The 24681-nt window shown below is 34.9% G+C and overlaps 1 protein-coding gene across 1 annotated transcript in view; it reads right to left on the bottom strand.

Annotated features, from left to right (window-relative positions):
- Window positions 1–252: 252 nt before the first annotated feature.
- The window catches only part of LOC142235616 (uncharacterized), a 212017-nt gene continuing 187588 nt past the window's right edge, over window positions 253–24681 (bottom strand). Inside the window, exon 6 of the mRNA XM_075306879.1 lies at window positions 253–471. Coding sequence (XP_075162994.1) covers window positions 430–471 — 42 coding nt within the window. The 3' untranslated portion in view covers window positions 253–429. The remainder of the gene's footprint in view (window positions 472–24681) is intronic.

Here is a 24681-nt window from a genome sequence, read left to right on the forward strand (position 1 = left end):
TACATTCACACATATTATTTTTATGAAACATTCATGCCCCAAACATAATATATTTTAACATATTAACATATGTGTCCCAAACATTTAGTGTTAGTTTAGGAACATTACATGTTGGCACTTAAATATATTGTGTTTAAAAATTGTGCCCGAAACACATTTTGTTTATATCGGAACATATGAAAAAATATTTTTCTAACAGTGTACCTACCTCAAAAATTTTACTTAGTTAAGGAACATGAAAACAATTACATATTTGAGAAAGTACCATTTCATTTATTTAATTTTACAAATTAACGTTTTCCCAAAAAAAAAAAATATGTTTTGTTTTTAAGTATTACGAATGAAATACTAACAATATGCTATATGTAAATATATTATCGAAAATGCCAACATTTTCGAAAAATTGCTGCAATACGGGGTGTAATGGATTTACTCCGTACAAATTTCCGAGTGTTTGTCCCACGCTGTAATCTAGTGAATAAAAAAGAAAACATTAGTAATGATAAAGACAATTCCAAACAAGAAACGTGTACGAATGTTCCATTTTATATTTCGGGATTAGAGAACAAAACAAATATTAATAATCAAAAATTGCTTTAATGTTTTTCAAAATATTTTCCCTTAAGATCTATTTTGCATGCGTTTGAGGTACCGCTAAAACATGCTTCTGTACGCATAAACCGCTTTTTTAGGTGTCAAAAAACGTTGACCACGAGATGAAAAGTTGCTGTAAACAACCTAAAATGTCAAAACGCTCTGAGTACGTATAACCTCAAAAATGTCAAGCTTTAAGATAGAGCTGTCAGTTGGCAGACTTCAACACTTGGGTTGCCCAATCCCGCCAAATAAAAGGCAGTCCTCGTATACTTGATTAATAATGACGAAGGGTCAGATCAAGCGGAAGCTGATTGAATGATGCCAAACTAGCTTTTAACTAAAATTTTGATTTTCGTCTGATACGGAATCGAAGCAAGAATTTAGATAAGGTTTTGATAGTCGGCTACTGCCTAAACAAAATTGCAAGCATATTTCTTTTCCTTTGCCAAAGTCAAATCATCGATTTGAGTGCAGTTAACTGGGTTTGTTTTTGAGCGTGCTTCCTCTATCTTCATTCGTTTTGTTTGTTATTGTTGGTTTACTCTTCAATCATTATTGTTGTTTTTGATTTCAGCTTAAAACCATGCATTGACTAAACTACAAGTGTAGGTTAACAAACAGAGGAAAAGTTTGCTTGTCAAATTTATTTGCGCAAATCCCTATAGACTGCAAGATGGTTGGATGTACGGCTGATTCGGAATTACCACATTCCCCATCAGCATCCTCTATTTACAGCAAAACTATCAACCAATCAGATTTTTTTATTTATTTAAGCATATATGTAATATGATGCTTAACTTATTCTACAACTAGTCTCTATTATGAAGAAGTGACTAACCAGCAGTTTATTTATTATTAATCAGTAGACTTATAGGAATTAGAATATCCTAAGACTAAACTAGGACAATTATTGTTGTAATTTTTTTATTTTGAATTGAGGCTTTCATATATTAAAGCGAGTTAATAAATCATGTGGTTTGAAGCGGCACAATCTTCTAGGTTGATTGGAAGTTTGGAGTAAATTACGGGCTTCGCGATTTGTATGGTCCTGTAGGCGGATAAGATGTTTTTCTGCATTTCTAGAGATTTCCTCTTTAGTCGTACTAATTTTTAAGTTTCCGTGGAGGTCACTATTTCGGACATACCATGGAGCGTTTACTGCACTTCTTATCACGTTGTTTTGAAACCTCTGTATTTTTTCGATAGAACTGTTTGCCGCTTGCATGATGACTGCATTTTTTCGAATTAACCAGCTTAGACTACGGTATTAATTAATTAGATCTTCGCACTTTTGATCAATATGAATTTTCCAATTTAATTTAGAATCCAGTGTAAAACAAAGATATTTTGTTGAGTTTGAAAAAGGCACTTGCTCATTGCCTATTTTAGGGGTTTGTATCTTGAGGCAATTTTCGCAAAGTCAACATGAACAGATTTGCTACTGTAGAGATTTAGACCCCAGTTTTTTGTCCATTGGTGAACCTTGTTTAAAGACGCCTGGAGGTTATGTACGGATACATCTGTATTTTTTTCAGTTGACATTAAAACTGTGTCATCAGCAAATGTTCCAATGAAACAATCTTCGTTAACAGGCATATCGTGAGTGTAAAGTAGATACAGCATAGGTCCAAGTATACTGCCCTGCGGAACACCTACAGATATTGGATTATCTTTATCTTGGCAAACTCTATAAAATCAATTACTCAGGTATGATCTAAGTATCTCACAATAATTCTTTGGAAGTAATCTGCTGAGCTTTAGAAGGAGACCATCATGCCATACTCCATCAAAAGCTTTGGAAATCTCCAAGAATGCAGCGAAGCAGGCTTGTTCTCTCTCGAAGACGTTTTCAATATCATCGGTGACTCTATGAACTTGTTCGATAGTCGAGTGCTTATTCCGGAATCCAAATTAATGGTCCGGTATTATATTTCTTGAGACAATAAATGATTACTGGAAGTAGAGAAATTGGCCTATATGAATTGGGATCGTGTGGTATTTTCCCCGGTTTTTGTATCATGACAACATCTGCAACTTTCCAGCAATTCGGAATATATTTAATTTTTAAGACAGCGTTCATTATTGTAGGTAAACGCATAAATCCATGGTTAAGATCTTAAGATATCACCCTTAATTTTATCAAAACCGCCATATTTTTTGATCTTGATTTGATTCACTGCATCATAAACTTCTTTAATTGTTATTTTATCAAATGGCTGCTCGCTAATTGCAAAGTTATCTATTTGATGTTGGAGATTTTGTCCTGTACTGTTTGTTGCATAAGAAAAATCTGAAAAGGTCAAGTGGAGATTATTTGCAAATTCAGTCGCCTTTTCGCTACTTTTATTTTTTAATTTTGCTGTTGGGACTTAGATTGGACACATACTTGTAGAATGTTCCGTCATTATATTGTTTTATTAATCTGCTAAGTTTTTTGGTAGCATTGTTTAACACTTTTTTATCCTCAACTTTAAAAAAAATATTCATATAATCTCATGTGTAGAAAATTTTATTTATGCATAGGTATGTATACAATATTTTTATAATATTAAATTGAGCCGACGGGCTTTTTGGGCAGCAAATAAATCAATGACTTCTTCAGTCGGCACATTTATTCGGCGATGAACTGACATTAATGCCAATCCATTGAGTCTACTCTCGCCAGTCGAATTTCTAAGATACGTCTTTAATCTCTTCATTTTTGAAAATGAACGTTCGGATGAGCACGTAGTAATTGCAGGGATGAAAAATGCAGAACTAAAGTACTTTTTTCAATACTTTTTCACCCCGGTCAGTACCGTAGTACCCCCGCGAATGATTTAGTACCTTTTGTGTAGACATTTTTGAGTCGATATTAGATTTATGGTACAATAGCTTTGACAAAATATTTTAATATTTTGAGAAAGTCTTTATCAACCTTTTTGCTAATAGTCTTTTACAAATATGGCAAAATAGACATGTTCATGTGGGAAGAAAATCTCGATTTTGTAAAAGATATAGTCAAAAACAGGATTTTATTGAACTTCAAGAATGTTTTAGTCGAAAAAAGAATGCGATTCTATATTATCAATTTTTTATTTCGGTAGAAAATGTTGTCTAAATTTTATTTCTATATAGAATTTTTGCACAATTTTATTTTTATGGATAATTTTGTCAAAATTTTATTTCAATTGAAAATTTTGTTAAAATGTTATTTCTATAGGAAATTTTTGTAAAATTTTATTTCTATAGAAAAAATTTTGCAAAATTTTTTTTCTATAGAATTTTTTTGCAAAATTTTATTTCCCTTCGTTTTGTTTTGTTATTGTTGGTTTTGTTCTTTAAGCATTGTTGTTGTTTTTTATTGCAGCTTAAAACCATACATTGACTAAACTACAAGTGTAGCTTAACCAACAGAGGAAAAGAATGTTTGTCAAATTTACTTGGGCAAAGCCCTATAGACTGCAAGATGGTTGGATGGACGCACGTTTCGGAATTACCACATTCCTCATCAGCATCCCTTACTTGCAGCAAAACTATCAACCAATTATAAGAATAAATTCAGGCATTTCATTAAACCCAACAATGAACCACACTTGAACCTTCCGAAAAAAAAGGTTTTTGTATGATAGCCGGCTATAGAAAATTTTTGCAAAATTTTATTTATATAGAAAATTTTGTCAAAATTTTATTTTCTTTAAAATTCAGCCTCTTGACAATAATCTTCCAGTGAAATTTTTGTTGAAATTTAGTAAAAAGTACCTTTCCGCTCAAAAAATTTCTTTTTTGTACTTTCTTAAATTTTCCATTGTATTTTCCATCCCTGAGTTACTGGCAAAGTGACCAAAATTTTTAAAAGAATATGCAGTTTGGAAATATCTCTTTATTGCACTCTCCAAGTGCTTCCATCGCTGAATTAGGCAGGTTCTTTTCGCAGGTTTTGCGCCATTTCATTTACACATGTGGGTTTGGCTGTTTCGTTGTTGTTGCTATGGCCAAACAAAGCAAGTCATGTTCACAAAAAGAACAACAAACACACATAAAAAGCAGAAATACATTTTCCAAAAATGAAATTTGTGGTGCGAAAACAAAAACAATTTGTTTTTTTTTTCGACCGTCGTTTGACGGGCTTTTCAACTAGTATTCTAGGATTTGTGCAAGTTTTATAGGTAAGCGTTTTCAAAATAAAACCTTCTGCTTTCCTTCAACATCTTCGATAAGATTTTTCTATGCAGCTAAAAATATATATTTATATTTATAAAAATATTCATTCATTTCAGGGGGGGTTTGATCCCCCTCATCCCCCCCCCCCCTGAATACGGCCTTGTCTGATAGACGTGGTAATTAAATGTTGAAAGTACTCCCAGTTGGTTCTCGTATTTGTTAGGTTGGTATTAGTTTTTTTTATTGGTTGCTTCACTTAAATAATGAAGGTATATAGGAGTATGATCAGAACTGAGTTCATGTCCATCTTCAATTATCAGGTTGTTTTCTGGATTTTTTTTAGTAATGAAAAAGTCAATCATATCGGGTGTTTTAGACACCGGTTGATATTACTCTACATCCAGTACTAATGATTGTACGATGTAGTTCTCTGCCCTTTGGTGTGGTCAATCTAGATCCCCATTGTATGTTCTTTACATTGAAATCCCCTCCCATAATAAATATATGTTTATGTGAATTTAGCATGCCTTTGTATTGATCAAATTTTATATTATGTCGTGGTGGACTGTAAACAGATGAAGCTGAAACCAGCGTTTTTTTATGTCAATTGTTACAGTTGTAACAATTGACAGATATTGTATATTCAAGCCAATGTTTAATTGAAGTTTTAATAATAACAGCACTTCCTCCTCTTGTGGTGTTACTTGGATGGGGTGCATGAAAAATATTGTGAGACATACAATATTTTTTTCATATAAGATGTACCGAAGTTCATGTATGTGTTTTAAGATTCCATTGACATTCCACTGCATAATTTTTATTAATGTTTGCATCTATTAAAGTGTTTGCCCGCGCATTTAGCGCACTTTGGTTTGTATGCATTATTCTAGCCTTATTTCTTTTATATTTTTTCCTATTTTTTACAAGGATCTACTCGGGTTCATTTGCCAATTCCTCTTCGTCCGTTGCATATATGATCTGTCGGGTATTTCCCGATTCATTAGCCACACTAATATTTGCATTAGTGACTTCTTCATTACTTCCGTTATTATTATTTACTCCTTGAGTTTGTGCGAACTGAGATCGCAAGGCTGAATTTTCCTCGTGCATTTGGCTGCAAATATTCTCCAATGCTTTTATTCTTTCTTGGAGGTCAATATTGATTTGCTCCAATTCTTTGAGTTTTGAAACTATATCTTCATTCCTTTTGTTTGTTATTGTTGGTTTACTCTTCAATCATTATTGTTGTTTTTTATTTCAGCTTAAAACCATGCATTGACTACACTACAAGTGTAGCTGAATTTCCCGAATTTATTCTGATAATTGGTTGATAGTTTTGCAGCAAGTAGAGGATGCTGATGAGGAATGTGGTAATTCCGAAACAGCTGTACATCCAACCATCTTGCAGCCTATAGGGATTTGCCCAAAGAAATTTGAGAAGCAGACTTTTTCTCTGTTGGTTAAGCTACACTTGTAGTTTAGTCAGTGCATGGTTTTAAGCTGAAATCAAAACAACAATAATGATTGAAGAGTAAACCAACAATAACAAAAAAAAAACGAATATTCTCAGAATTTATACAAACAAACAATTGTTAGAAGTGCACCCTCAAAAAAAAAAAAAATGCTTCTGTAAACTATACTCCCAAACACATTCTGCTTCAAGCATATACATTTTCAGGATTGGTCCAAACAAAATATTGTTTGTATTGTTTAAATATATTATGTTTCACCTTAGGCATACACTGATAGGAAAAACTTGTTTATGACATTTTCTTTGTGCGTATATGAATCCAAACATGTTATGCTAGTTTATGAACATTATATGCTTGCACTTAAAAATAATGTGCTAAAATTTGAGTCGTTTGAGTTGAGTGAGTCGTTACTTGGTGTTCAGGAAGAATCGTATGGGAAGGATTGGTGGAGGAGTACTAATTGGTGTCCTTGGCACCTTCCCCTCTGAGCGAATTTTGTTGGATCGGAATGGGTGACGACTTTTTTGGATCTTTTTCTTGGTGCCGGTTTGGGTCAGATCAATGGAGTTTTGAATTTCTTTGGGAAGATTCTTGATTTGGTTTTTTGTAGGCGATCCTTACAATTTTGATTTCTCCAGATGTGATCCTGTTTCTTACCCCGAGAATAGGTATCACCCTGCTTTCTCTCTATCCCTCTTGGATGTTGCTCATGGGTCTCGATCTCGATGTGGCTGTTGATAATTTCTACAGTGTTTTGGACAGTTTTGGACTGTTCCAAGACGAAAGGTGGATTTCCCTAGGAATCAGCCATTGTATTCTCATGAGTTGACGAGACTCAGGAATGATAGGAATAGATGTTTTAGACGTTATAAGAGGACGGGATCTGATTTTGATTATGCTCGGTACTCTGTCTATATCAAACCTCTGCAACGAAAACACAAGCGAATACTTCAAGCACACGGCACACAATTTGAGTAGTAACTTCATTGTCCATTTCTCAAACGAATGAAATATAAACCTTGCACATTGTGAACCAAAACAAATAGAGCCCAGTATAACAAGCACCCAACAATGTTTTGAAGTATTCGAATGCAATCGGAATTTCAAATCCATTCGTTTTATAATTTCCATTTCTGTGTAGATGAAGTTATTTCATTTTCTCAACTATAGGAGTATGCTAAACACACATACACACCATTCCTATTTTGTTTATTGTTGGCACATACAATAAAAAGCACAGACCCGCTCACAGCCTGCATTCATTGACTTCTGCCAATCAACTGACCGACGATTGTGTTTGTATTTTGTTTGATAGTTACTTCGTGTCTCATACGAAGTTTCGTCGTTGCTAAAGCAAAGTATTCTATCTTCACTAAAAATGTTTTGATTTACTCGTATCGTGACGATTACTTCAAAACCAAAATATTGAAAAGAACTGTAAAACGATTCCTTTTGAATGTGATGGCTCTGCAATGCTTGACACTGTAATCGCTTTACAGTGGTTTTGTTTTATTCATTAATCGAAGTATTCGAAGTATTCGTGGAGTGTTTTGCCTTCACTAGAACTTCGATTACTTCGAATAGACTTGTGCAGGCCTTTGGTCTATATATAAAATGGAATCAAGGGCGGGCTATGTTCGTTACATTGATTAGGTTAAAGGTGACCTTCATTGTAACCCGAGTTGTTTTTATTTTTTGAATCGTTTAGTATTTATGATGGTGATGGCTATCCCTATTTTATTAGGTCGCTTGATCGGGTGGCAATTCCATTATTTGATAGTCTGTCTGTGTCTGGGTATTTGCGTAGGGTTTTGCTCTGAATGTCTCTCTGCTCGATTGTCGATGTTATTTAATAGTTCGTTGAGGTTCGGTTATTCCCTCTAAGATGGAGCAGTACTTTTGTAGTACCACTTCATAAGTCAGGGAGCCCCTTTGATGTGAGTAGTTATAGGAGGATAGCAAAATTGAGTGTTATTCCGAAGGTTTTTGAGAAGATGGTGACGGATGTTTTGTTGCATGGCATTTCTTCGATATTGGATCCTTGCCAGCATGGTTTTCTTTTCTTTCTTTTCTTGGTGGAATTTACTTCTCATGTTATTAATTAGTTTCTTGTTGGGAATCAGACTCATGTTATTTATACCGATTTTAGTAATGCTTTTGACCGGGTGAATCATAAGCTGTTGTTATATAAGCTAGATAGGATTGGATTGTCCAGTACAGTTTTGGCTGGGATTTCGTCGTATCGTGAATTCCGTACGCAGATTGTATTTTTTGTGGATTGCTATTCGAGGTGCTTTGATGTTCCATCAGGTGTGCCTCAGGGTAGTCATTTGGGGCCTGTCTTATTTTTGTTATTTTTAAACGATTTACCTCAGTCCGTAGTTAACTCAACGATTTTGATGTATGCTGATGTTAAGTCATTCCCCTCGTTCGATAATTCTGATCGGGTGCATTTATTACATGATGATTTGGATAGCTTTGGTTACTGGTTTAGGGAAAATCTAATGGATTTGAACTTGAAGAAATGCAAGTTTATGCGATTCTTCAGGCCTAGGTCTATTGATGTTCGGTATAGTATACGGGGCTCGTTTTTTGAAGAGGTTGATTATTTTGCTGATCTTGGCATTGTTATGGATCGTAGGCTTAATTTTAATGATCATATTAGTTCGATGGTGAGTAAGGCATCTGGGGTTCTAGGATTCATAAAGCGTTGGGCGAAGGAGTTTTCGGACCCCAGAGGCTTTTTACTGCCCTTGTTGGACACATTCTGGAGTATGGCTCTATCGTGTGGGATAGTCACTATGATGTTTACATTGATAGGATAGAATACGTTCAAAAGCAGTTCTTGTTCTTCGCTTTGAGACATCTTCATTGGAACAGTGATTTTGTACTTCCTCCTTACACTTCTAGATTGAGGCTGCTTCACGGACGATGTTGAGCTCTATGATGATGCATAGGTTAGTTAGTGGTGATATTCCATGCTCAGAAGTCTAGGATTCCTTTTAATCTAGTAATTACCAGTTTCTTTTCATTGATATTTAACGTTCGAATTATGCTTCTATGGAGCATATTCGTAGGATGTGCATTAATTTTAATTCAATCTATCATCTAGTTGACACTAACTTAAGTATTGATGTGATGAAGTCCAGAATTTTAGCATATTTGGATAACTAAAGCTACGGTCAGACTAATGAAATATTTGATCAAAACTGTCAAATATTTCTTTGCCATAGTCTGACTAACAAACTTTTGTTTGAAGCAAACAACAAAACAGCTGATTTTCGGCAAAGAAAGATGTTTGACATCAAATAAATATTAACCATGTTTGATCATAGTGTGACCACCATATGACAAATATTTGCGCCACATTCCGTCAAATATTTATTTGATCTTACACAAATTTTGCAAGAGCAAACACGGTCAAACAAAAATATAAGTTGTTTTATTTTAATGGAAAGGACGCATGTTTTTGATAAAAAGATTAATGGTTATGCTCTATATGTGGAAGGCAGCGATTCGTGGATTCAATCCCATATGGGTAAAATGTGGGTGATAGGAGTATTTATGTGAATATTTGATATGGGAGATATGATTGAAACTTTGTACGTCCAGGAGCAGATTTTATTAAAGGTGTGTACGTGACACAAAATTTGTGTTACCTACGTAAATTGCGCTTATGGCAACAGCTTGAGTGTGTGTGATTAAAGGTCATGCGTGAGTCACGCAAATAATCTACTTGTGTGTGTACGTGAGTAATAAAGAAATGCACTCACGCTTACCAATTGAATTCTCTTACAATTTTAGCCACACATATGATATTAAAAGCTTAATAACAATCTCGATTTCAATACTTACGTTGTCAGCCAGATTAACCAGCTTAATTATTCTGACAACAATAGGATTGACCATAAAACTAATAACGACTATTATTTTCTTTAGTGAGGCGATAATTTCTGAGTCGAGACAATTTTCTTGAGCTACGAGTATGTATGAGACTTTACAGAGATTTCGTGAATAACGACATTTCTGATCGTGAGTATGCGTGAATAAAATTTTTACACTTGTGGGTGTGCGGACGTAAGCCTTTAAAAGATTTGCCTGAGTGAGGGTTCGTGAAAGTGACTCGTAGTAAAAATATCGTGCGTGAGTAAAAGTGTTTCGTCCTAGATGTTCGTGACCATGAGTAAAATATTACACACCTCTACAATTTGTGCAGTTTAATATTTACCACTGTGTTGTAAAAAAATATTTTTATTTTTTTACTCCCTGCGCCAAACTGTGCAACAGGGTATTATAAATTAGTGCATATGGAAGGAGAAGAGATAGACACATAGTGTATTTAACAATATTGCTGTGTCGGAATCTGAGCCGATCTAACCATGTCCGTCTGTCTGTGAACACATTTTTGTAATTAAAGTCTAGGTCACAGGTTAAGTCCAATCTATTTGAAATTTTGCACAAGAGTGTTTTGGAAGAAATCAGTTCAGATTTAGATATATCTCCCACATATATACTTCGCCCGATATTCTTATTCTTATATGCTTCAAATATTGGGGAAGGAATACAATTAATAGAAGTGTGATAAATTTGACTGAAATCGATTCAGATTTATATATAGCACTCATATCTTTCGCCCGATTTAGATTCATATGACCACTGGAGGTCAAAATTTCACTCCGAGTTAAGTGTCATTTTGGTCAGATAGTGGAATTAGCATTCAAGGTATGCATGCAAAATTTGGCCAAAATCGGTTCATATTTAGATACAGCTTACATATATATCTTTTGTCCCATTTACGCTCTTATAACTGCCAAGAAAAAAAAAGCGTCGCCAAAAAAGTAATGAAAATGTTCTTTTTGGATCCGGAAGTGGTGCAAAATTGACACAGAAGCGATGAATTTAACATGGGCTTGTCATAGGACGGAAGTCCTCCATTTCTACAGCCGTTGCACTGAATTTGCATCACTTCTTTAGGTGTGATCCAAATTCAATGTTTTGGATGTAAATTAAAAAATTCTGTGATATTTTGCCAAATAAATAAATTTTTATAATTTTTTTTAAATTTTTAATGGATTTTAGCGCTTGTCGGAAACGTTTGACCTCAAATATTTTCAAAAATTCTCATTTTTTCAGATTAGATTTAGCATTTTTTTCGACAAAATTTAAATGATTTCTACCATTTTATGAATTCTTACTCTGTTTTTAACCTATTTAAAAGAAAAAAGTTAAAATTACCCTTTAAAAGTATGAAAAAACCAAGTTATAAAAAATTGAATTAAAAGAACTTTCTGGGTAGTTAAAATAAAGAACATCATTGGGAGTGCATCTTCTGGAAGTGCTTTTAATGTTGTGCCTTTGGAAGAACTTCCAAATTTTTTTGCTGGGTACAGAGGCAAAAGTTTTACTCCGATTTACGTAACTGACATTCTAACAATGTGTTCGGATTTAGATACTCGTATAGCTCCCATATATATATTTAGATTCATCTGGCCACGGAAGCCAAAGTTTATCTCCGAAACTTTAAAAATCTGTTCAGATTGAAATATTGCTCCCATATATATGATTTTGCATTAGGGGAAATATGGCTAGAATACCCACATCATACCTCCGAGATTGAGTGCATTTTTTAGAGATATTTCACGTGGAGAGAATGTTTAATATTATATTTAAGTGTGTCGAATTTCATCCACATCGGTTCAGATTTAGATAAAGCCCCAATATATATGTTCTTCCAATTTGGTCAAATACGACCAAAATACTACGATTTTCCTTGTTTTTTTCTAACATTATGCTCCGCCCAAGGCATTAGCTAAAGCTTTTTCATAAATGAAATATTTTTTTATTGGAATAATGTATTTATTTAATTTCATTGTAATTTTTCTTAATGTACACTTGGATATTGATATTTTAATTAGTTCCGCCTTATTCCCCATAAACTAGCTTTATTTATGTCACATCAGTGCTCAAAAACATTTGGTCAAACAAAATTATCCATTTTGATGGTTTGATCAAACTGTTGTTGCAAGAAAATATTTGCCATAGTGTGAACACAGGTCAAACATGTTTTCCCTAACTTTTATTTGAACGTGTTTGATCAAATAAAAACTGTAAAATATTTGAACCGCAAATAAAACTTTGTGTCAAACCGGTTCTGTTTGGAACAAATTCGATCAAACACATTCGTGTCAAATATTTGACTAGTCTGACCGTAGCTTAAAATATTTTGTTGTTGAATAAGCTAGTATTTAGGCTTGTGATGTAATATATCCGGCTGATGAGTCCTTCTCTGTAGCTGGTTACATCCCTCTGCCTCCACCCCCGCCATGGTCCGGATCATGCTGTGTACGCTGTCCTTACGTTATGGGGACGAGGCCCTTACGGTCGGAAGGGGCGGGAAAGTGGGCGAGTGGATCGTTCGAAAAAAACATATAATTTTTACACCGAGATGTGATGATCATAACTAGTGTATATACGGATCATTGTCATTTCTAGATCTAAAACCATTTTGTAAATTACTTAGCATTACTTATTTAGGTTAGGTTAGGTATAGATATTTAAGGCTCACATAGACTATTCAGTCCATTGTGATACCACAGTGGTGAACTTTTCTCTTATCACTGAGTGCTGCCCGATTCTATGTTAAGCTCAATGACAAGTCAGCATTAGTCATTTCAACTTTTTCCAATTTCTGTTGTTTAGCTGAACAATTAAATTTTTTAAGTCGTTATAGCTTTTCTTACCAAAACTTCTTGTGTTTGATTCCTGCTTAAAATTGCTTGGAGCCGAGCTCCTCCCAAAAATACTCTGTAAAATGGTTCTATTTCATCAACCGTTTTTTAATTGTGGAGCATTACTAATTTTAACTCTTACCAGTTTCCATTTTTTTATTTAGTTTTTAATTTTCCGTTTACTAAAGTCTAAAACTCTTCTTTAAAATTCATCACCCAACGGCGAAACAATTGACGATAAAAAACTTCTACAGGAATACCGATCTGAGTCGGTAATGGTTAGATTATGTTAGGTTAGGTGACAGCCGGATATTTCAGGCTCACTTAGACTATTCTGATCATTATGATACCGTTCTTGATTCTAGGAAGCAAGTTTTAATTTATTCATTATTCCAGCTTTTCCTTCATATGCTATCAAAGTCCATTAAAAACGTGTTAATGACAATATTAGTTTCTAAATTCAGACTCGACTTCAAGTAGAAACTACACAGAAAAAAATGTCCGTAGTTAAACTAACGCTAAATTTAACTTATTTTTATTGGAAAAATTTTATTATTTTTATCGAAATTTTCAACAGCTTAATGAAATCTTACTTTTTTTAAGTATGTCTCAAAAATTTTATGAACTAAACGTGAGTATAAAGTCCAATGACCGTAAACATAAGTTCAATATGAACTAAAGCAAAAGAATATTTTCGTACGATTCCCAAAAATAGTAAGAATGAACTACTGTATGGTTAAAATGGTCATGATTTGGCGCCAATAATTTTCTTCGTTACTTTTAGTTAATTTTTTCTTCTATGAGATGATGTAATTTCGTGAACTACAGTTAAAAAGTACAACAGGGCATTCAAATTTGCTGGTTTTAACAACGCTTTGTGGAAATCTCAAAATGTGGAGTAAAATTTAGTTCAATTTTCGTGCGAGGTAGTTCATTCTTCCTATAAAACAGTTCATTTTTTTGGTGTATGCTATGTTTCAAGTAAAAAACGACTTTAAAATAAGGGTTTAAAAACATCTCCTTGTTTAAACGCCGTTTAGCTTTACTGTCAAGATGCAAAAAGTCAAAAATATTAAACACGATTTCATTAATTTTGAAGAAATTTTCAAAAGTATTAAAGCCAAGTTGACTTTAAAAAAAGAAAATTTCGAATCACTTAACTGTAAAGTCAAAACGACTTCATTGAAAAGTTTATCGACTTTGGGACAAAGAAAAAACTTTAAATCAGAGAAATGCGTCTTCTATACTATGCAAGATTCGCATTAGACATTAAGGACATGAATATTAATATAAAAAAGTTTATCAATTAGTGGTAAATTTGGCAATTTTTCTGTTCATTAGCTAGTTATTAATATTTTGTACTATTACTGATAAAGTACATCTTAAATCAGTTTCAACATGAAGGCAAGACCGATATTTCTACTTTATGTCTAAGTGTTGAAAAGTTTTTTTGTATAGATAAAGGGTGATACGGTCAAAATTTGGTCAAGGGATACACGCGTTTTCCCTTGACCAAATTTTGACCGTATCGGTGAAATCGTTTATTTAAAAAATCAAATTAAATTTATTTTTCAAGTTCAATTAGTATAAAATTTAGGAAAAATATTCAGTTAGGCTTTCGCTTTTCCAAATTGCCGGGCCTCACGCTTGACACCTGCCATCAGATTTTGTACCTTCGCCGCAGAAAGCCAGTTTGCCTTGAACTGCTGCTCGTCCTTAGCAGTTTTTTTGGTCTTCTTTAGGTTCCGCTTGACAATAGCCCAGTATTTCTGAATTGGGCGGAGCTCTGGCGTGTTGGGAGGGTTCTTGTCCTTGGGAACCACCTGCACGTTGTTGGCGGCGTACCACGCCTTTTTACCGTAATGGCAAGATGCCAAATCCGGCATAAACAGTACGGAACAACCGGGTTTCTTCAGGAAAGGCAGCAGACGTTTATTCAAACACTCTTTCACGTAAATTTCTTGGTTGACAGTCCCGGAAGCTATGAAAATGCTGCTTTTCAAGCCACAGGTACAGATGGCTTGCCAAACCAGATATTTCTTTGCGAAATTTTACAGTTTTATGTGCTTGAAAATATCTGCTACCTTTCCCCTTCCTTTTGCCGTATAAAACTCCTGTCCCGGAAGCTGCTTGTAGTCGGCTTTGACGTAGGTTTCGTCGTCCATTACCACGCAGTCAAACTTCATCAGCATCGTCGTGTACAGCCTCCGGGATCGCGCTTTGGCCGTCGTATTTTGTTTATCATCGCGATTTGGAGTCACTACCTTCTTGTAAGTCGATAGTCCGGCTCGTATTTTGGCTCGATGCACGGTTGTAGACGATACTCCCAGCTTATTTGTGGCATCTCGGAGAGAGAGGTTAGGGTTTCGCTTGAAACTACCGGCAACTCTCTTTGTCGTCTCAGCGGCTTCTGGTTTTCGATTTCCCCCGATCCAGACTTCCTGGCTGTCGACAAACGTTCCCCAAACACTTTAATTACATTTGTAACGGTTGATTTGGCAACTTTTAGCGATTTTACCAGCTTTGCGTGCGAGTAGCTCGGATTTTCGCGATGCGCGAGCAAAATTTTGATACGCTGCTCTTCTTGCTTGGACGGCATTTTGACAACTGAAGAGTGAATTCCAAAATCAAAATAGGAGCAACATTCTACACACACACCTTCAAAATGAGGGGTGTTCAGGTTTTTTAAATGCAAAATTGAAAGAAATACGTCAAATTTATATTGACCAAATTTTGACCGTATCACCCTTTAAGACAAAAGTGGATTCAACTTCAGATATTTTAGGAAGAAATTTAGCCGTTGTAAATGTATTAAACGACTAATAATTTCTACTCTTTTCTCAATGTGGTTATAGTTAAATAAACATTTCCAGATGTTTGGTAAGTTCTTTTGTAGTATGTTGTTGATGTTTAGTTGAAATTAAAAATTTGTGTTTTAACAAATTTAATGATACAAAACCTGCTCAACCAAAAATCATTATTTGCAAACTCTCTCTGGAAGTATTGTATATTTAATAAACGGAAGTTATTTGTTGGCCTAAGAGGTACGGTTAGACTAATATGACTCAAAATAAAACTCGAAATAAATGTTCCATGTATAATGTTCATGATAAACGTAATATTCAACATTGTTTTTTCAACTGATTAACGACGGAAGTTTAATTAGTTCAAGCCTAAATGTATACGAAGGTAGAGTAAGATAAGTCCATCCTCCATTTCGCAGGCAAAAATAAGGATTTGTTTAAACATGGTCCCATATAATTGAACCATATTCTAGGGTACTACTGACAAGAGAAATGAACAGACTTTTGGTTACACAGTGATCATCAAATTCTTTACACCATCTATTCACAAAACCAATCGAGCTGTAAGCTTTATTAATCATCATAGTTAAATGTTGTGGTATTCATGCGTTTAACTCTATAAAATGACATCTGTATATTTAATTGCATCACAATTATTTCACACCACAGTGAGAAATTTTCAAGATCAGACTGTAATAAAGTGTTTGGGTATCAACCAAAACAAGAAGAGTATTCTTTTGATACTAATTTATTTACAAAAAATTCTTCCTTATGCACACTTACAAACTAAACTGGCTGTGCATCAGACCAACTGATCGTAGCACAACTATCTTTTATCAACTTTGCTACATTAAGATCCTAAGTACACATACATCACACATGCACTCTTAGCCAGGGCTGTGGAGTCGAGCCAATTTTGCTCGACTCCGACTCCGACTCCAGCATTTTTCATCAGCTCGACTCCGACTCCGACTCCGGAGTCGACTCCGGGTAATATAACTAAATCTCATTTTAATACCACTAATTTGTAGTTCTATTATGGGGGTACCGTAAGTGGATCGATATAAAGTATCGTATTTATTTATGTATGCAAAAAAAGGTCTTAATTTCACATTAGATGCCAATTGAACTCTATATTTCAAATTTAGGGCAATGTTTAATAAATAAAATAACGATATAAACACCCATCACAATATGGGAAGATACCAACAGTATATGTATTTGTGGACCAAAATTAATGATACTATCTCAAATCCTTTAAATTCGTTGCGAGCTATATAAATCTTTATATTCCCATATGCATGAATTTGAATCTGAATTGATTTAGACAAAATTGTATATACTTCTACAAAATCTATGTACTTAAAATTTAAATCTAAGGCTATGGTCACACAAGGCAAATATTTGACCAAAATGAGTGTCAAACATTTTTCCAGAACCCAATAACTGTATACGGTTTTTGGAAAATAATCGTACAACGATGTTACATATCCAATATGAGCTAAAAATGTCTGTTGGTTTGGCTGTGGCGATGGATTCTTTTTTTTATTTCTGTCAAATATTTGCCCAATGTGACCATGGCATAACGTTATGGGACGTAACACAATTTTAACAAAAAATAAAAATGCAAGGAAAGTCTAAAGTCGGGTGGGCCGATTATAATATACTCTGCACAACTTTGTATTTAGATCTACATTTTGATAAAATCTCAAATAAGACTTCTACAAAATCTAGGGCAATATTTAGGAAATATTTATAATTGTTTAGGCAATTTCGCATTTACAAGTTTTCGACTTAGCAGTGAGTATCAGTGAGCATACAATTTTGGAAAAATGTTTGTCCAGTAAATAAAATTTTGCAAAATTTTATATAGAAATAAAATTTTGCAAAATTTTCTACAGAAACAAAATTTTATTTTACTAAATTTTCTATAGAAATAAAATTTTGGCCAAATATATAGAAATTAAATTTTGAATAAAATTTTTATAGAAATAAAAATTTTCTATAGAAATAAAATTTTGACTAAATTTAAAAAAAAAAAAATATTTCTATAGTAATAAAATTTTGAATACATATTTTATAGCAGTGAGTATCAGTGAGCATCAATAAGAAAAAAATGAGAAAATTTGCTATAGAAATAAAATTTGACAATTTTTTCTTATGGAAATAAAATTTGAAAAAATTATCAATAAAAATACAATTTTAGAAATTTTTTTGTGTAGTAAATAAAATTCTGCAAAATATTCTACAAAAACAAAATTTTGAGTAAATTTTCTATAGAAATAAAATTTTGACAAAATTTTCTATAGAAATTAAATTTTAACCAAAAATCTATTACTATCAAATTTTGGCAAAATTTTCTATAGAAATAAAATTTTGACTTAAATTTTTATAAAAATAAAATTATGAATAGAAATAAAATTTTGAAAAAATTTTTGTGTAACAAACAAAATTTTGCAAAATTTTCTATAGAAATAAAATTTTGCAAAATATTCTATAGAAACAAAATGTTGACTCAATATAGAAATTTTGACACTATAGAAATAAAATTTTACAAAGTTTTCTATAGAAAAAAATATTTCTATAGTAATAAAATTTTGAATAAATGTTTTATAGAAATAAAATTTTGACAAAATTTGCTATAGAAATAAAATTTTGACAAAATTTTTGATAGAAATAACATTTTGACAAAATTTTTTATAAAAAACAACTTTGAAAAAATTTTCTGTCAATATTCCACATACGTATATGGCCTTAAAATAAAATTAAAAAAATAATTTCGATTGTTCGAAATATTTCATATAAATTGATATGGGAACTCAAATGGATCGATTCAGCCCATCTGCTAGTCTAACATTCTAAGAAACATAAAAAGATAGCCGTAATTGGAAGTTGATTTTCATTTACAATCATGCGGTATATTGATCGAATGAATAACGCAATGGAAACTAATTTGCGTAAAAACTTGCTTAGTTACAAAAATGTGAAGTGTTTTAAAAGATTTGGTTTAGCCGGAGTCGGAGTCGAGCAAAATTTTTACGACTCCGACTCCGACTCCAGCAAAATCTTCAGACTCCGACTCCAAGACTCCGACTCCGGCTCCACAGCCCTGCTCTTAGCAGCTAGTGCAATGATTTTATTGCGATTCTAAGTAAACAAATGCGTCCCAATATTCATTTAGTGATACGGACCAATTCTAAGATATTTTGATTGTTGGCGTTATCGCATTCACGTTTAAAAGATATTTATTTTGAACATTCTGCCGGCCGGAAAATAGAATGTCTAATATTGCTGTTCTAGCCTCTTTTGGAGCATTGTTACGAAATGATATTTTGAGAATTATTACTCATAGGATAATTAAAATAAATGCTAAGTGCCCAGATCTTCCAACATTCTGCCTGGCTACATTCTTATGTTAGCGGCTGTATTCATATAATTACATTCTAATGTTTGAGATATATAATCATTAACTGTAAGTTAGAAATATTATTTAGGACTAATCTAATTTAGAAATAATCTTTATGGTAAAACTGTTATTTTCAAATCTATACTTTACATCCATCAAGTCTGAAGTGAAATAATCTGTTGCTATTTTAGCAGATTGACCGTAGAGCCAACTACTGATGTCTGCTTCCTTGTTAAACAACCAACACTTGTCCTCAAATGTTTGGAGCATAGGATTTGCGCTGTCATCCTGCTGCAAGCTCCAAAGTATACAAGCACGGTCGGGCTCCTTCTTTTTCCAGCGCCAACGCATCAACACCCATATTCTCTTCACTCCGGCAGTGAGTGCTTTTTTCCTTCTTTGCGAATGGGGATTTGACGTCCTTCCTTCACATCCATCACTTTGGCGCCAAGTGAGATGTACCTGTGCTTTAGTCCAACTGCGAGTGGTTGGCATCCTGTCATTTGCCTTATATATTTGCTATTGTTCCTCCGTTCCAATAATTTTAATACGACGGATTGTTTGTGTTCTTCTTTAGCCTCCACCCACAAATTGTTTTTGTCCAAATTGGAAATGCCCAATTCATTATCTCTTATATTTGGTTTTCTGCTGCGATATTTGTTAATATGTGGTGAAATTTCCATCTGTTTTTCCTTTCCTTCTAAGGGAATTCTAAATGTTGAGATATTCTTCTCGTGTATATTTTCTGTTTGAGTCAGATCTTCCCCCTTCAATGGGAGGTAATCTACTAACTTTTCGTGTTGTGTCAAAGAGAATTAATATCTCGTTGCAGATAGAAATTCTCCTTCTCCTCCAAGATTAGATTTATATCCTATTCTCCTTGTTGTTTCAAATTGATATTTGATATCTCGTTAAGACGCTGTGTAAGGCTTTCACCATATTTTATGTTTTCTATTTTTCCGTTCATCTTGGCTTCTATATCTTCAAATTCTTCATCCACTTATTCCATCCCGTACTCTCTGCTAAGTTCTAAATGTAGCTGCTTGATGTCGTCTAATTGGTATTCATCATATTTTCTAATGCATCTTCCGAGAGTCCAGAAATGTCTACTTCCATGGCATCGGAAAGCTTTATTGTCTGCTTTTGCAATTGATACAACAAATTTTTTTCTTATAAATTCCTTCCACCGCTTCTTCCTACCACCGCTTCTTTTGGCTGCTGCGAGTTCCCTTTCATTCAAAAGTTCTTCATTCTTCTGCATTTGCAGCATACTCCACATCCGCTGCATCTGCTCCTTCATTAGTTTCTGAGTTTTCTCATGATGTCTCATCCATTGCTGCATTTTTTCGTTTAGCGCCGTTATTTGCTCCATGCTTAACGGCATCTTGATTTAGCCCCTTTGGCGATTATTCTATTTTTGCCCCTTTGGCGTTTATATTTTTATTTATTTAATATTTTTTATTTAATTTTCCTTCCGCCCTTTTGGATTTTTTATTTTAATTTGAGCCCCTTTGGCTGTTATTTTTTATTTTACTGTCTGTTCATGAAACACGAAATCGACTCGATTCGAATCGTTCGTCTAAACTGAAACTAAAATAACTTAAGATATATTTTCTAGAAAATCCAGAATTTTGTAATGAACTCATTATTTATGATTTACTATCGAACACCGAAACAATTGAGATTTCACAGACTCTGGTTTTCGAGATATCAATATGTGATTTTTGACGAATCGTTCGTCTTGAGGCGAACGAAAATTCCACGAACAGGCAGTTAATTTTGAGCCCTTTGGCTGTTATTTTTTATTTTAATTTGAGCCTATTTGGCTGTTAGAATTTTCTTTTCCTTCCCTGATGTTTTTCACAGCGGCAATTTAATTTTTCTTTCCCGTTATTTAAGCCACGGGGACGCTTCTTCCCTGATATAGTGTATATCAGAGGACCTTTTGGTTTAACTGAGTTTCTTACCTCTGGTGGGGGAAAACTCAGTTTTATATAAACCAATGATCCGGTTCGAAGGACCAAATGGGTCAATCAAAACAAGATGGTTAAGTTAAAGTGGCGGCCCGATTAAGATTCAGGCTCACTTAGACTATTCAGTCCATTGTGATACCACATTAACTAAAAGTACCTATTACCTATGGGCACTTCTAGTTTTAACCGCTGAACCTTCTCGATTATTTTCTTTTGTTGAACCAACCAGATTGTTCCAAAAACATTAGCAGACTGCTTAAGTTAACGTTTTCCAGGTCCGTCAGTAATCTAAAGCTATATGCCCCTAAAATTTGCTTACGCCTTACACAAAATGTAGGTCACTCACAAAAGAGGTGTTTAATTGATTCCTTTTCTTCCGCATCATGACAGCTCATACAATAGTCATTATAATTCGCGCCAATAGTTTTTGCAAAATCGCCTATCAGGCAGCGACCCGTAATAGCAGATATCAGGAGTGATATCTGACGAGAACTCTAGCATATCTAGTGTCCGGTTTAAGTTTAAATGGGGCCATATTTGCTTGGTGTCGTTACAACCCTTACAATTCTCCCATCGAACATTTGCCATCATGACAGCCTTCTCACGCAGTAGGTAGCCAGGGGCATACCAACAGATTCTAGTTCCCCTGGAATATGTAAGGTAGTCCCTAGCCTTGCCAACTCATCCGCTTCGCAGATCCCCGGCATGTTCCTATGGCCAGGCACCCATATTAGGTAAATATTGTGCTGCTCAGCCATTGAGAGGTTTAAGGCAGTCGACGGTCGTTTTAGAGTTAAGGAACACAGAGTCCAAGGATTTTATTGCAGGTTGACTTCTGAGTATATGTTAATGCCAACATTTTTTGGAACATTACTTCTCAGCCAATTCGCCACCTCTCTTATTGCTAATATTTCCGCCTGAAAAACACTACAGTGATTAGGTAATCTTTTCGCTATTCGAAGTTCCAGGTCTTTATAATATATTCCGAAACCCACTTGACCATCCAATTTGGAGCCATCAGTGTAGAAATCTATATATCGTTTATTCCCCGGGGCCTGTGTGCACCACGCCTCACTGTTGGGAATTAGTGTTTCAAACTTTTTGTTGAAAAGTGGTCTCGCCAAAGTATAATCCACTACGTTAGGCACACCTGGCATTATATTGAGGACCGAACTGTGACCGTAACTTTTTTCCGACCACAGCGATAGCTCACGCAACCGCACAGCCGTTGTTGCAGCTGGCTGTTTGGCCAAAAAGTCTAAAGGCAATACATGCAGCATGACATTAAGGGGATTCGTCTTGCTGAATGCGCCGGAGATACACAAGCACGCCATAAGCTGAACTTTGTCTAAACTTGTCGGCTGGTGAAGTGCCGGCCACCAGACTACAACACCATATAGCAGACTACAACACCATATATCATTACGAGTACAGGTCTAACCACTGCCGTGTATAGCCAATGCACAAGTTTTGGTTTTAGTCCCCACTTTTTTCCTATTGCCTTTTTGCACGAGTACAAAGCTAACGTTGCTTTCCTCGCCCTTTCATCAATATTAAGCTTAAAGTTCAGATCTTGTCCACAATAACGCCAAGGTATTTTGCACACTCACCAAAGGGAATTTCAATACCCCCTAAGGAAATGGGCCTAACCGTGGGAGTTTTGCGATCTTTGCAGTACATGACTAGTTCTGTCTTTGCAGGATTTACCCCGAGACAATTATCTTTCGCCCATTTCTCAGTCATCCGGAGGGCTCTCTGTATAATATCTCTGATTGTGGATGGGAATATCCCCTGACTGCTAGCGCCACATCATCTGCGTATGCCACCACTTTTATACTTTCTTTTTCTAAGGAAACCAGAAGGTTGTTTATAGAAACATTCCAAAGAAGAGGTGATAGAACTCCTCCTGGGGGAGTGCCTCTGTTCACATAGCTTTGTATGTTTGCCTAAGTATACCTGGATCAACATTCAGAGTTGTCAGTCCATTTAATATCGAGCTCGGATGGATGTTATTGAACGCCCCTTTGATGTCTAGAAACGCCACGATTGTGTATTCTTTGACTGATAATGAGCTTTCAATAAAGCTGACTAGTTCATGTAATGCGGCCTCAGTAGATCTGCCCTTCGACTATGCAAGCTGTCGTTTCGAGAGCAAACTACGCTAGTTCTAAGATAAATATCTATCATCCTCTCCAGATCCTTAGGTAGGAATGAGGATAAGCTGATTGGTCGGAAATCCTTCGCACTCAAGTGAGAGGCTTTTCCCGCTTTAAGCCTAGTACTAAGATCACGTTTTCGCACGAAAAACTGTTATACTCCATATAAAAAATGTTAGCGCGGAATAAATGCGAAATTTTTGTTTTAAGCATTTTAAAGCACATATTTATACAACCCTGGATTTTTCGCACGAAAAAATAGGCAGGCATATTATTTCTCATAAATAAGGTAACATATCTGGGTTTGAGATCCTATATACGGAGATAGATGAAGATATTCGTTTTTCGCAGAAACGAACTTAGTACTAAGCATTAGGTATGAAAACGACTTTTGTTTCCCTCCACTTTCCTGGGATATATGCTAAGTTGATACATCCTATATATATCGCCGACAACCAGGGGATGATTCTGTCAGTCACTGCTTGAATGTTCCAAAGCTATTGAACGCCCATATTATTCCAGATTCCGATACAATTTCCTCGATAGGAAACGACCGCTGAGCCCCTGTGGCACCGAAAGAACATGGTTCGACCGTCTGATTTCCAGGAAAATGTGTGTCCAATAGTACCTCCAGCGTCTTCTCACTGGATGTTGTCCAATTGCCCTCCGATGTTTTAATGAAACCTGGAGCGGAGTTAGTGGATGTTAGTACCTTCCGTAGGAAGCCTCGGACGTATTTTCAGTACTGCTGCAGTAATCATTTCAAGAATTATGCTGAGCCTTTCTCAGTTCTCGCTTGTATGCTCTCAGATTCTTCTTGTAAGCTCTGGTGGACTTTGCTTTGTTAAAGAGCTTCCTGTAGGATTTCCTCATATTACTTAACTCCGTAGACCGCCATGGTGGTCGATTTTTCCCCTTTGCTTCCCTCTAGGGCATGCAGATTTCAGTGAGATGTTGAAGGCCTTGGTAATCCTCTCCACTGAGTGTTCGATATCTTGCACAGTGCTCATATTTGTCTCTGGTATTTCCGGTATCATAATATTGAACGATTCCCTATACCTATTCCAATCAGCTTTCCTAACATTTGGCGAAAATATGGTCTTGGTGGTATTAACATCTAATTTGAAACTGACGTAGCGATGATCTGAGAAGCTATGTTCACTTAAAACCTGCCAAGCAGATATCATTTCATTCAGTGCTTACGAAGCCAAGGTGACGTCTAAAACCTCTTCCCTGTCTTTAGTGACAAAGGTTGGGGCATCTCCATTATTGCAGACTACCAAATTAGTACGCAAACTAAACTCTAGGAGTGACTCTCCTCTTGCGTTAATGTCACCACTTCCCCATATACTATGATGTGCATTTGCATCGCATCCCATAATGAGTTTTGTCTTTGTTTTCA

Source organism: Haematobia irritans, chromosome 4 (genome assembly GCF_050003625.1).
Source record: "Haematobia irritans isolate KBUSLIRL chromosome 4, ASM5000362v1, whole genome shotgun sequence".
NCBI classification, from domain to species: Eukaryota; Metazoa; Arthropoda; class Insecta; order Diptera; family Muscidae; genus Haematobia; species Haematobia irritans.